Source organism: Microtus pennsylvanicus, chromosome 20, assembly GCF_037038515.1.
Source record: "Microtus pennsylvanicus isolate mMicPen1 chromosome 20, mMicPen1.hap1, whole genome shotgun sequence".
Taxonomy (NCBI): Eukaryota; Metazoa; Chordata; class Mammalia; order Rodentia; family Cricetidae; genus Microtus; species Microtus pennsylvanicus.
In genome coordinates this window covers 37,473,977-37,488,733 of record NC_134598.1, presented here as the reverse complement: position 1 = coordinate 37,488,733, position 14,757 = coordinate 37,473,977, and the positions used below count along the sequence as shown (strand labels likewise).

General features: G+C 45.6%; 1 protein-coding gene across 2 annotated transcripts in view; it reads right to left on the bottom strand.

Annotated features, from left to right (window-relative positions):
• Tcp11l2 (t-complex 11 like 2) overlaps nt 1-14,757 on the bottom strand; it is a 30,958-nt gene that overhangs the window by 4,542 nt on the left and 11,659 nt on the right. For both annotated transcript variants that reach the window (XM_075953995.1, XM_075953994.1), the window contains exons 5-9: nt 14,178-14,398; nt 11,255-11,391; nt 6,314-6,495; nt 5,937-6,118; nt 3,754-3,926 (exon numbers count right to left, since the gene is read on the bottom strand). In XM_075953995.1, coding sequence (XP_075810110.1) covers nt 3,754-3,926; nt 5,937-6,118; nt 6,314-6,495; nt 11,255-11,391; nt 14,178-14,398 — 895 coding nt within the window. The remainder of the gene's footprint in view (nt 1-3,753; nt 3,927-5,936; nt 6,119-6,313; nt 6,496-11,254; nt 11,392-14,177; nt 14,399-14,757) is intronic.

The following is a 14,757-nucleotide window of genomic DNA, read 5'->3' as shown; positions in this document are numbered from 1 at the left end:
AACTACCCTGTTAGTTATTTAGATGTGGGCACTACCCTGTTGGTTATTTAGACATGGGTATTAACTACCCTGTTAGTTATTTAGACATGGGTATTAACTACCCTGTTGGTTATTTAGACATGGGTACTAACTACCCTGTTAGTTATTTAGATGTGGGCACTACCCTGTTGGTTATTTAGACATGAGTACTAACTACCATGTTAGTTATTTAGACGTGGGCACTACCCTGTTAGTTATTTAGACATGAGTCCTAACTACCCTGTTGGTTATTTAGACATGAGTACTAACTACCCTGTTGGTTATTTAAACATGGGCACTACCCTGTTGGTTATTTAGACATGGGTACTAACTACCTTGTTAGCTATTTAGACATGAGTACTAACTACCCTGTTGGTTATTTAGACATGGGTACTAACTACCCTGTTGGTTATTTAGACATGGGTACTAACTACCTTGTTAGCTATTTAGACATGAGTACTAACTACCCTGTTGGTTATTTAGACATGGGTACTATCTGCCCTGTTAGTTATTTAAGACATGGGTACTACCCTGTTAGTTATTTAGACGTGGGCACTACCCTGTTAGTTATTTAGACATGGGTACTAACTACCCTGTTAGTTATTTAGACATGGGCACTACCCTGTTAGTTATTTAGACATGAGTACTAACTACCCTGTTAGTTATTTAGACATGGGCACTACCCTGTTGGTTATTTAGACATGGGTACTAACTACCCTGTTAGTTATTTAGATGTGGGCACTACCCTGTTGGTTATTTAGACATGAGTACTAACTACCCTGTTAGTTATTTAGACATGGGCACTACCCTGTTGGTTATTTAGACATGGGTACTAACTACCCTGTTAGTTATTTAGATGTGGGCACTACCCTGTTGGTTATTTAGACATGGGTATTAACTACCCTGTTAGTTATTTAGACATGAGTACTAACTACCCTGTTGGTTATTTAGACATGGGTACTAACTACCCTGTTAGTTATTTAGATGTGGGCACTACCCTGTTGGTTATTTAGACATGAGTACTAACTACCATGTTAGTTATTTAGACGTGGGCACTACCCTGTTAGTTAGTTAGACATGAGTCCTAACTACCCTGTTGGTTATTTAGACATGAGTACTAACTACCCTGTTGGTTATTTAAACATGGGCACTAACTACCTTGTTAGCTATTTAGACATGAGTACTAACTACCCTGTTGGTTATTTAGACATGGGTACTAACTACCCTGTTGGTTATTTAGACATGGGTACTAACTACCTTGTTAGCTATTTAGACATGAGTACTAACTACCCTGTTGGTTATTTAGACATGGGTACTATCTGCCCTGTTAGTTATTTAAGACATGGGTACTACCCTGTTAGTTATTTAGACGTGGGCACTACCCTGTTAGTTATTTAGACATGGGTACTAACTACCCTGTTAGTTATTTAGACATGGGCACTACCCTGTTAGTTATTTAGACGTGGGCACAACCCTGTTGGTTATTTAGACGTGGGCACAACCCTGTTAGTTATTTAGACATGGGCACAACCCTGTTAGTTATTTAGACATGGGCACTTTACAGTGTGCATTAAGTACCATCTATACATTCAGTACCATGTAGAGAAGCAGCAGACAGTGAACACATTCCCTGTGCTCATAAGGTCTGCATACTAGTGGGGAGCCAGCCACACGTGTTTGTTTCTTTCCCCAGGAGCACAATCTCTCCGAGCACAGCTGCTCCTCTGGAGACCAAGGGCAGAGGCAGATCAGCAGCTGTGACAAGGGGCTGTGCCAGTTACCATCATCCACTGTCCCCTCTTGGTAGCAGCCGCTGCTGCCACCCACAGTGCTGTACCCTGGCCCTGGTCCTTTCTGGGGTCAAGGTGAAGCCTTGGACCACCTAAGTAGCCTGTGCAGCTGAACTTCTGGTATCCTATGTTCCCAGGAATAAGAGTAAGAGAAATGATTGCAGAGCCCCTGAATCCATAATAAAATGTCACACTGCTAGGGCCCAACACTGTACTTGGAAAGCTGACAGGTTAATCTGGGATATGCTCTCTTCTGCCTTCTACACTATGTTTTCAGCCGCTGCATAACTGAACACTTTTTTTTTTTTTTTGGTTTTTTGAGACAGGGTTTCTCTGTGGTTTTGGAGCCTGTCCTGGAACTAGCTCTTGTAGACCAGGCTGGTCTCAAACTCACAGAGATCCGCCTGCCTCTGCCTCCCAAGTGCTGGGATTAAAGGCGTGCGCCACCACCGCCCGGCTCTGAACACGTTTTATAAACACCTGCCTTTGTCCTCTTTCTGGTGACACCCTGCTTGTGTAAGGGAATGGTCTGTGTCTCCCCTACACTGTTCCTCGGGTTCAGCAGGCTGTCCCAGAGTTGAGCACACATTTCAAGATTAAGTTCCTTTGCCTCTCATCACCGAGACCAATTCAAGGACAAAGCCACAGGACTCCATGCTGGGTCACTGTTAGCTAACAGAGGGGTAAGACTCTTAACTCTTGTGTGGTGATGTGGGATTCCCCTCTGTATGCTGTGAATGTGTTTTGTTACCACTGGTTAATAAATAAGCTTCTTTGGCCTATGGAAGGGCAGAATATAGCCAGGCTGGAAAAGATAGAGAGAGAGAAGGCAGAGTCAAGGAGATGCCATGTATCTGCTGAAGGAGAAGGACGCAGAACTTGACCAATAGGCCACAGCCTTGTGGTGATACACGGATTAACAGAAATGGGTTAATTTAAGATGTAAGAGCTAGCTAGAAATATGCATGAGCCATTGGCCAAACAGTGTTGGAATTGATATAGTTTCTGTGTGATTATTCGGGTCTTGGCGGCTGAAACACAAAAGCACGCTCTCTGTCTATGCTTAACCACAGAGGATGATGGCAGAGTAAGCCACCTTAGTGTGCAGGCATCCAGTCCACAGGGGCAGTGCTGAGAATGGCGTGATGGAGCAGACAACCCGAAGCAGCCAGCCCCATCCCTGACCCTCTCAGCTGCAGGAGTCCTGGTGCGTGCTCCATACTGCCAACTCTCCCCCCAGCCTGACACAGAGAAGTTGTCTGCTTGACCAGCAAACACAATGACACCCCGTCCGTGATGCCTCCCAGGGGACCTCAGTTCTCTCAGGTGTGCTCACGGCAGAACCATCGGCCTCACTCTGTGAGCCGCACATTCCCCCAGGATTTCCACATCACCATACTGTCTGCATAAAGGCCACTGGCTGGGTAGTTAGGGTAGGCTCTGAACAGAGAAGCAAGGCCTATGGAAACATCCGTCTTTCTTTATACTTTATCTGTCCTTCAAAAGTAAAAGCTAAGTGTCTATGTCAACTACTCTATGTCAGCTTAGTAAAGTCATCAGAGAGGAGGGGCCTCAACTGTAAGATCAGGCTGGAGGCAAGCCTGCTGAGCGTTTTCTTAATCAGTGATCAATGAGAAAGGGCCCACACCATTGTGGGTGGAGCCACCCCTGTGCTAGTGGTCCTGAGGTCTAAAAATAAGCAAGTTGAGCAAGCCAGGTAAGCAAACCAGTAAGAGCACACCTCCACGACCTCTGCATCAGCCCCTGCCTCTGCCTTTCTGTCGCCCTTGCTGCTTTCAGTGATGAGCTGTGTTTAGTACTGTGTACTAATATGTAATAATGTAGTAATACGAATTTATGACTGATACTTAAACCTCATCCGATGCAGCGAGTTAAAGCAGATTCAAACCGAAGCAGAAACTGTTTAAAAATAAAGAGGACTCACCCATCAAGGTGCAGACAGGATTGTCCTTCTTTTCGAGGCTTGAAAATTGACCAATGAGATTAGCTTGAACCTCAGCATTTAAAGTGGGTGAGCCTCTCTCTTCCAGGGCCTTATTAACTTCAGCACAAGTCTGAACACCAATAGAATCCAGGGCTTCCTTCAAGTTAAAGGTCCTAGAAAACACAGAGCAAAGTGCATCAGGCCAGGTCTTCAGGCATCTTCTCAAATACGCTGCTTCAGGTGCTTGCCAATTCTCTCTCACAGCAACAGTAACTGCTGTTATTAGAACGGACAGACAATAGTGCCTCTCCCAGCTACCGGTGCTCTCACACTGGAGGTTTTTAAGTGCTGAGAACCATGCGCCTGTGCACCCGTGTCCGACCGGAAAGCAAAGGTGCTTGTAAAACCCGTTTCCATGGGGTTAGCCAGGGGGACAGAAAATATCCATTTGCTTCTCAAATCCACTGGTAGGAGTGAATTCATTCGTACACATTTTGAAAGATTTATCTTACATATATGAATGTTTCACCTATATGCACATATGTGCACCACATGTGTGCCTAGTCCCTATGGAGGCCAGAAGAGGTCATCAGATCCTGTGGAACTGGAGTTACAGACAGCTGTAAGCTTCCATGTCGGTGTTGGCAACTAAACCCAAGTCATCTAGAAGAGAAGCCAAGTGCTTTTAACCATCTCACAGATATTTTTAAAGAGCTTATAAAGTTGAGCAGAAAAACATAATTTTCTATAACTATAGCAGTAAATCTATAATAGCAGTCAAAATCAGAGATATTGAGAGGCCAAATTAACTGACATTCTAGATTGATCATGACCAAAGGCAGTCAGTAGCGAACAAATAATCCCACATGCACAGTCTAGACATTAAACAGTAACTAAGGAGTTGGGCATTTAATCAAGAAGGAAAGAAGGAATTAGTGAGGGTGTTTGTAGATCTGCACTACTAAAGAATAATTGAAAATGATATCTCTGTGAAAACTAAGAACTAAAGAATGAGAGGCGGCCTGATGATAGGAGGTAGCATAATGGAGTACATTAGGACTTGAATCTGATGTGGTAAAGACCGTGGTTCAAACCGGGCTCCTGCACGGGACTTGCTGGATAGCTGACTTAGCTCTGAGCAGAAAGGCAAGTGGACAGAGGCGCTGAGTGAGAGGAGCATGGAAGTGGTTGTCACCACCGCTGCTCCGCCTTAGCTGATCTGCTGCCGACCCACACGGGACCCCTCCAGCTCTGTAAGCCACGGGCAGGTTGTCTGGATAAAATCTTTTCCTTCTGATGTTTAGTATACTATAGGGCAGCTTTCTCCTGCTTTTAGTCACTAAGTTCTCAGGCTAAAGGAAAAATTAAATTTTAATGTAAGTCACTTCTTATTCACAATAAAAGCAAAGCCTTGCCTGTTTTGTGACAGATCACCAAAGCATATGCAAATGACATCTACTTGTTTTATATTACAGATGCTGTTACTCCATCTACAAGGCGAGTACGTGAGCAGTGAACGTATTCATTTCCTATGAAGGAATGTTTCTCATACATGAAACAACCGGTAAACCGAAATAAAGCCATAAGGAGGATGACTGAACACCTAAGCGGCTATTAATAACTAACATTCACTGAGTACCTGCTGTGTGCCAGATACCTGGGCAAAGACTCTCATAGGAATCTCCTTTTATTTTCACAATTCCAAAGTAGAAAAAAATTATTATTATCCTTCTTATGTGCACGTGGGAGAGAGAGAGTATGCTCAGTCACGTGTGCTCATGTCGAGGCCAGAGATCAACTTCGGGTGTCTCCCTCCACGGCTCTCCACTTTAGGAGACAGGGTCTCCCACTTCACCTGGAGCTAGCTAGTCTGGAGCCTGGCTGGCCAGCAAGCACCCAGAACCCATTTTTCTGTCCGCCTATACAGCCCCCAGGGTTACAGACATGCCTCCAAAGCACTGACCAACAGCGCTGGTGCACACGGCCGAGAGGGAACACGACACTTATCCTGGCACGTGTCACGGAACACGGTCTGCCTTCCCGGGAAAGGACACCGAGAACTTCCGAGAAGCTTGGAAGCCAGCAGTGCCTGCTACGTCCTCATGGCCAAGGTTATTGCCTGCTTTGGGAGATACGTGTAGAACGTTCCCGTGTGACGGAACAGACACACATAAAGAACTTACTCTTTATTCATGCCTTCGAGTAGAACAGCTGAAATCCTTTTCAACCTGCTGGCGAGCTCGGGCAGGCCTTCTGTGACAGCACCCACCATGTTGTTGGTAATTAGGGACAAGCAGGCCATCATCTTCAACTGATTCAGCTTTTCTGACAGTTCCTGAAGTCGTGTTCCATCTGTCACGAGTGTCTAGCATATTTAACATGTGAAAACAGAGAGGGAAGCACAATGCATGAAAATGTGAGCTACGCAGCGTCATGTCTATGTCCTCATTTCTGTCTGACTTTAGTTACCAAGCTATGTGCGACACAGATGGGCTTTCTGATTCATAGTCACAACTCCGGAACTGAACGCCCGATACCTGTGCAGGACAGAGCCACTCACCTCTGGCAAGACCTTCGTCTGGTAATCCCACCAAAGCAGTTTCAAGTAACAATTATTTAGCACCAATAGAGGACTTAGGCTTGGTGGGGAACTCTGTTCAGTTCCAGGAGCTGCGGCAGTCTCAGAAAGGAACTCTTCATCTATAGACTCTTTCAGCCATTCTGTAGTTTGACTGAGCGCGTCTAAGAGCAAAATGATAATAATAATAATAAAGGTTATTCTTTAGCAGATCAGTCCTTTTGTTTACATATTCCACATGACAGATTCACACAGGTCCCGGGCATGAATGAAAATATACAGCCAGGCCCTAAGTCCATGTGGAGAGACAGACCTGTGAGCAACTACTGCTTCTAACAGCGAGTGCTCGGGGAGCTGGAGAGAACAGGGCTTATTCAAGGATGCTCATGAGAAAGACCTGTCACGTGACACCGCAAGGCAGAGATTAGCAAGGGCTGCCTGGCGTGCTAGCGAGGAGAACCCCACACAGACACCTTCCAAAGGCAGCGTACGGCACATCACACATGTACTGCCGGTCCTTATGCTAGCGAGGAGAACACCACACAGACACCTTCCAAAGGCAGCATACGCACATCACACATGTACTGCCGGTCCTTATGCTAGCGAGGAGAACACCACACAGACACCTTCCAAAGGCAGCATACGCACATCACACATGTACTGCCGGTCCTTATGCTAGCGAGGAGAACACCCGCACAGAGACCTTCCAAAGGCAGCATACGGCACATCACATATGTACTGCCGGTCCTTACGGAGCTGGAGTAGAAACAACAATTCCTAAAGGCATTGCTTTGGCAGCTGGAAACCAGCTTGCCCTACTTGCTCACAGACGACCTTGAGTTTGGACTCAATGCATTAACCCCTCCAGGGTGCTAAACCTATTTGAGTGATTAGAGCTGTATTTTTGCCAAGATCCGCGTGCATGATTATGTTCCTGTTTCCATAAAACCAAAAGAAAAAAGAAAAACAGCATGTGTTCTCAGGCAGAAAACATCTGGGTATCCAGGCTGTATACTACTGACATCGTCTAGGCCTGTAACTTATCCTCAGTTTCCTCATATGTAAACAGAGGGCGACAACATTGCCAGCCTCTTAGGATTCCAGTCAGACCTGAATGAACTAATCAGTGAAAGAGTTTGACAAAGGTAATAGCAACTAGCAACAGAGAGAGGCCTATCCCAAAATCCAAACAGCTCCAGTTATTGGGGAGATCTAGTCGCCTGTCTACTATTTCCCTGTAAAGGTTTTAACTTGCCCCACAGACCTTAAAAAAGAAGTCTCTAAATTGCTGTCAAAGGGAAATGTGGTATTACAAGCTCGCTACCAAGCAGAACATGCCTATATTTATGACCATTCCTCATGTGGCTCCCACGATCTATGTGCTCCCCTGGATGTGCTCCAGGGTGTAAGGGACTGTTTAAAACCAGCATCCGCTGTGCCCTGTTTACATAACGCTATGTGCTATCATTGTGATGGAGAAGCTCAGGCTGTCAGGGGTGGACCAGAGGGAAGCTCAGCTACCCAACAGCCTAGATCACCACAATAAAATCCTCATCACCAGAGCCACCTGCTAGCTGCCATGGCACTTCCAGCTCTCCACTGGAAGAGGAAAGAGTGACAGGACCTGCCTCACTGGGCACTTGATTGATGGAGGTAGTATTTACTCAATCGTTCTTTGCCCCCTCTCCAGTCATAAACCTACTGAAATGGCACCGATTAAAGTTATCAATAATCCTCATTAGTCAAATTCGGGGGTCAAGTCTCAGCCTTCATCTCTCTTGACTAGTTCAAAGGTCCTGTTGCATCCACTCAGCTTCTCCTATTACACTGTAGGATGCACTCCTGGCTGGCATCCTACCTCCCCGGCTATTCCCATAGTCTCCACTGTTGATGCTCCTTACATCACCTCTAGATGCTTAACTATCCCAGGCCAGACCCCTCGACAGCTACACTTACTCCCGAAGGCCATCTTATCCCATGTAAGAAAGATAAGGGCACGGACTTGTGAGTCTGCCTGGGTGAATCCAGCTCCATACTTTATAAGCTGTGTTATAGAAGCAAGTGATTTAACCTCTCTATGCTTCAATTTCTTCATTTAGAAAGTGGGAGGCAACTTCATATACTTGTAATATTACTGTAATAAAATCGGTTACAATGTGCTAAGCCCCTTTTCCAGTTATCTACTTTTATAGCTGTACATAGTATCAATATGCTGATGAACCCCCAGTGTGTATCCATGGTTCCCAACATTGAACCCTCACACCTAATGCCTACTTGGCATCTCTACACTAATGTCAAACTATATCTTCATCTCCCCTTACCCCCATCCCACCCCACCCCCAAGATCTCAATTTTCTCCCCGGCAACTTTGTCTACTTCCCATAGCCAAGAGGATAACTATATGTTTTTCCTTTGGTTCACCTTCTTACTTAGCTTCTTTAGGATCACCAATTGTAGGCTCCATGTCCCTTATTTATGGCTAGAAACCAATTATGAGTGAGTACATCCCATATTCATCTTTTTGGGTCTGGGTTACCTCACTCAGTATAGTGTTTTCTATTTCCATCCATTTGCATGCAAAATTCGAGAAGTCATTGTTTTTTACCGCAGCATAGTACTCTAATGTGTAGATATTCCACACTTTCTTCATCCATTCTTCCATTGAAGGGCATCTAGGTTGTTTCCAGGTTCTGGCTATTACAAATAATACTGCTATGAACATAATTGAGCAAATGCTCTTGTCATATGATAGGGCATCTCTTGGGTATATTCCCAGGAGTGGTATTGCTGGGTCCAGGGGTAGGTTGATCCCAAATTTCCTGAGAAACCGAAACACTGATTTCCAAAGTGGCTGCACAAGATTGCATTCCCACCAGCAATGGATGAGGGTACCCCTTCCTCCACAGCCTCTCCAGCAAAGGCTATCATTGGAGAGAAAAGGGAGAAGGGGAGGAAGGGGGAACTTGGAGAAAAAGGAGGATTGGGATAAAGGAAGGTTGGATAGGGGAGCACGGAAGCACAACTCTTAGTTAAGGGAGCCACCTTAGGGTTGGTAAGAGATTTGAACCTAGAGTGGCTCCCAGGTGCCCAAGCCGAGGTCCCCAGTTAATTCCTTGGGCAGCTGAGGATAGGGAACCTGAAATGACCCAATCCTAGAGCAATACTGACGAATATCTTGCATATCATCATAGAACTTTCATCTGGCGATGGATGGAGATAGAGACGGAGACCCACTGGACTGAGCTCCTAAGGTCCCAATGAGGAGCAGAAGGAGGGAGAACAAGAGCAAAGAAGTCGGGACCACGAGGGGTGCACCCACCCACTGAGACAGTGGAGCTGATCTATTGGGAGCTCACCAAGGCCAGCTGGACTGTGACTGAAAAAGCATGGAATAAAACTGGACTCTCTGAACATTGCGAACAATGAGAGCTGATGAGACGCCAAGGACAATGGCAAGGGGTTTAGATCCTACGTAATGTGATGGCTTTGTGGGAGCCTACCCAGTTTGGATGTTCACCTTCCTAGATATGGACGGAGGGGGAGGACCTAGGACTTACCACAGGACAGGGAACCCTGACTGCTCTTTGGACTGGAGAGGGAGGGGGAAAGGAGTGGGGGGAGGGGGAGAAGGGTGGGAGGAGGGGGAGAAGGGTGGGAGGAGGGAGAGGGAAATGGGAGGCTGGGAGGAGGTGGAAACTTTTTTTTCTCATTTTCTCAATAAAAAAAAAGAAAAAAAATAAAAGCAAAATGTATTTAGTAGATTAAAAAAAACAAAAAAAAACTATATCTTCATGTACCTAAAACCCACTTTTCTTTCCAAAGTTTCCCCATCCCACTACTAACCCAGTGCTTCATCCAGATATCTTTCTGAGTCATCCTCAGTGCCTCCATTCCCCCTCACCCAACCTTCACCAGGCATTCTCCACTTTCAGATCACACTCAGAACCCAACCTCACTCCCTCTATCTCTACTATCTGGACCAGCCACCGCCATTCTTGTCTGAGAAGCACTGGACACGCGACTGAGAGCTCTGTGTGCTCACTGCTCATGTGCAGGAACCACGCTTTCAAAGTCAAAGTCACATGCTGCTTCCAGCACGAGACTCTCAGTGGCTCCTCATTAAAATTGACACAACCTGCCTTATTTCCCTCTCAGCCCATCGCCCATCCCTCCTTCCCTTGCCAACTTTCCCTCGGTCACATCTGCCTTGTACACATCAAACATCAAAGCCAGCCTCTGCCTCAGGGTCTCTGTCCTGGCAGCTTCCTTTTCCCTACACTTGGGCATACCTCGCCCATAGTTCTCAGCAGAATCTGCTCAAAGGTTACTAAAGAAGACTCGCTCCTTCTTTACAAATGCTGTCTGCCCTGACTTCCGTCACGCTACCGCCTGCTCCCTAAAGATACATGTGACAGACTATGCTTGTTTGCTATGCCTACGAGAATGTCAGCTCCCTGGAGACTCCAACTTCATTCTGTTCTGTCTATCGCCGTACCACAGCACCTTCCCAATAGGACACAGCAGATTCTCAATAAACCTTTCCCAGTAAGTCAATGGGAAAGAAAGATGTGCAGTGCAGTTCCAGGACACACGCAACAACTACCAGTTTGTGATGTCAACTTTTAAGAGGCTTGGGCTGGAGAGATGGCTCAGTGGTTGAGAGCACTGACTGCTCCTCCAGAGGACCCGGGTTCAATTCCCAGCACCCACATGGCAGCTCACAGCTGTCTGTGGCTCCAGTTCAAGAGAATCTGACATCGTTACACCAATGTGTATGGAATAAAGTTGTTGGTTTAAAAAAAAAGAAAAAAAACTTTTAAGAGGCTTAAAACATTTTAACATTAACACAACTCAAACAAGCAAGAGTTACAGTATCATACTTTGAACCAATTTTGACATGAGCACACATTGTATTATACATACTTGGAGTTCCTTCTAAAATTTCCTGGAATTTGTTCCTCTCATATTCGACCAAATGATTCTGGATGTGAGGTCTAACTGTCCTAATGACAAAATTCGTCATGTCCATTCTCATGAGGTCCAAGACACGGAATATTTGCCTAAAAATTTCAGAATTGAAATGAGAAATGGTTAGGAAGTGAAATTGAAACAGACGACCACCCATGTGTCACAGGCTGGACAAGATAACCCTCCTGAAAACGGTGCTGAGAATGTCAACAGTCATTCGTCAGGGTCATTTTTCAAGGAGGGTTATGCATGTGAATCCTACATGTAACAATCCCAGCTCGTCCACCACAACCTGCTGCAATTTTATGGAGCCTGAACTCCATAGGCAGGAGGAAAACATCTAAGGAAATAAAAGGCCAGGGCGGTGAGGTGCTGAGGGAAGAGCTGATTTTCAGGCTGAGCAGCCCTGCTCAGATACAGCTTTTCAGGTGACCAACTCTATGATCAAGTGCACTTCCTCAGTGTCTCTGCGCCTCAGGTTTTCAAGACCAAAAGAGGAAGACATCCCCTTGGACGCGTGTTATCAACAGTAGTGAGATGAAAACAGAAGTTCAGGAAGCAATTGTGTTCATCGCTGTCTTTGCATAATAGCCAGGAGATGGAGCCAGCCTCGATATCTATCTCTGCTGGGTGGATGAAAATACAGTCCACTTCTATCAGTGATCTCAAACTTCCCAATGTGCTGACCCTTTAATACAGTTCCTCATGTGCTGGTGACCCCCAACCTTAAAATTATTTTCTTTGCTACTTCATAATTGTAATTTTGCTACTGTTAAGAATTAGGTGGGTGGTGGTGGTGCACATCTTTAATCCCAGCACTTGGGAGAAAGAGGCTGGACAATCTCTGAGTTCGAGGTCAGCCTGGTCTACAGAGTGAATTCCAGGACAGCCAGGGCTACACAGAGAAACCCTGTCCAAAACAAAGAATCATAATGTAAACATCTGTGTCTTTGTTGGTCTTAAAAACAGAATTAGAAAAAAAAAAAAAAAAACCCTGTGGCCAGGCAGTGGTGGTGCACTCAGTTTGAGGATTGGCTCCATAGTTACTGAGAAACCCTGTCTCAAAAAAACAATCAAGCAAAACAACAACAACAACCCCTGTCAAAGTGTTATTTGACACCCACCCAAAAGGCTAAGAAACACTGATTTATACTATGGAATTTTATTCAAATTTTAAATAAATAGAACTATGAAACATACAGAAAAATGCATAGAACTGGAGAACTTTCTACTGAGTGAAGTGACTAAGACCTAGGAAGACGATCTTCATGTCTTCTCTCACGGGAGGATCCCAGCTTGGGCTTTTGAGTTACGTGTCTGTGTTGTAGCAGTGTCTGGAAAGGGCAGGAAACAAAACCCCAGGAGGTTGCAGAAGGCCCAAGTGGGTGAGATGGTGAAACAAATGGGACATGGAAGTAGAGGAGGGAGATACAATTCGCTGACAAGGTTTAAACAGGGATGGGGCAGGGAGGATGGGGCATGGGTGAATAACAAAGGCAAAAGATGTCTGAAAAAAGTGCATACGAAAACCCACAACTTCATAAATGGAAAGCTAGGAATGAAGGAGCCCTGTGGTGTGGGTAACGCTGCTCCCGGAAGTCATCTGTCTTTAAACAAAATCCCATCGTCAGGAATGGGACATCTCCCTCCAACTTGTTGCCCAGAGAAGTCCCAAAACTTTCTCCAAACAACGTAGTCTACTGCCACTGTCCTTTGCTGCCCACCAGAATTAGGTGGTAAGAGTAGGCCTATTTCTAGAGAGTCTACACACTTTGACTGTTGGACACAGAGAAATCAGCCCGGATCTAAGAGGGCAGCTCCCCCTGGATGCTATGTATGTAGTGTCAGGCGGTGCAGACCAGGCCGCTGGGGGAGAACATTCATCAGTGGTTGTCTTAGCTGTGTGAACGCTGTAGACGACAATGCAGACCTTCTGGGCAGCAGTGGCATGGCTACTGGGGTAACCAACTACATTCTGATCGGATTTAAGGCCTACTTAAATCACAGAAAGAAATGCACACCTGGTACTGTAAACTAAATCAAAATCCTATGACTTAGAAGGCCGTAGGCCATAGAGGGAACCTACTACTGTTTTTTGGCTAAATGCACATTGCCAAGCTGCCTACTAAATACTTACATTTATACTCATAGATTAGTGCTGCTCTCCACCTCACACAGAGATGTCCCCTTCTACAGCGGCTGAAGGGCACAAGACTGGGCCCTCTGATATTCCGTCATAGATAAAGGAGGTGGCCATAAAGTCCCACCCCGGCCTCGCAGCTACTAGCAGTTAATGGTGGCTGGGAAAAGGTGGCATTCTCCTCAGAGGTTGTAGCCACTCAGAGCTGCCCATACTCATGCAAGCAACTCTAACTAAACTCAGTGGATCAAAGAAAAGTGGTATCCATGAGGTACCCATGACCAAGATAAACATTGGAGATTTGACATCATATGCCAGTAACACTGTACCTAGAAGAAGAGCTTCTACAACCTTCCAGAACTCAGGACAATTCTAAGGACATATAATGCCCATTTTACAGGTAAGTGAAGTGTTGCCTTGAGAAACTGTCAACTTGTACAGACTACAAATGAAATTACTTTCTGTATAATAGTTTCCATCTCCTTGTTTTCTAAAACTAACATAAAGCTCACGTCTCAATATGACTTGTGTTCATAAAAGAAAATAGTTCCCCTCAATGGCAGTAAGTGGCTCCCAGTACATCCTTTGGGATTATGAGGAATCATTGTCTACAGAAATAGAAAAGATGTTCACACATTAATGTGAACCTCACATCCTTGGAGAGCTGCAGAAGAGCTGTATGGCTGACTACCAATGTCTGGCAGGACTGTAGGACAATGTGTACACAAAAGGGCTAACCTCAGCATCTCCACGATGTTGGTGGTGGCCTTCAGCTCTCTGATATCTTCGTCTCTCACAGGAGCACACATCTTTCCCATTGTGGCGATGACATAGTTGGCCAAACCCTGGATGTCAACAGCATTGTGCTCAGCCTGCTGTCTAATGAGGTCAATGTCCAGCACTTCGCAAATCTGGTTGTGAAGGCTGTTTGCACCAGGAGCGAGAAAAGAGAGGAGAATCTGCACAGGAGAGAAGGGTCAGCAGCACTGTTAGAGACGAACGTGTGACTCCTCCCGTTCACACCACAACGTCCATCCAGACGGTGCCTAGGAAGTTTATCAAGGACACTCAGTGTCTCAACCTTGAGAAGAAAGCTCAGGCTGCTGAATCACAAGCCACCACTGTGGTGAATGACAAGAAGCAGAACCTGAACACTTCAAGAAGCCTCCAGCGAGGGGAAGGAAGAACAGGTTGCATATCATGGCTCCCAAACCACTCAAGAGTAGATGAAAAACCGCTGTGACGTCCATGCTGCTACAGCGTATTTGCACCCCATCCCTATTCATACACTGAAACCCAACCCTGACAGGTAATTAGG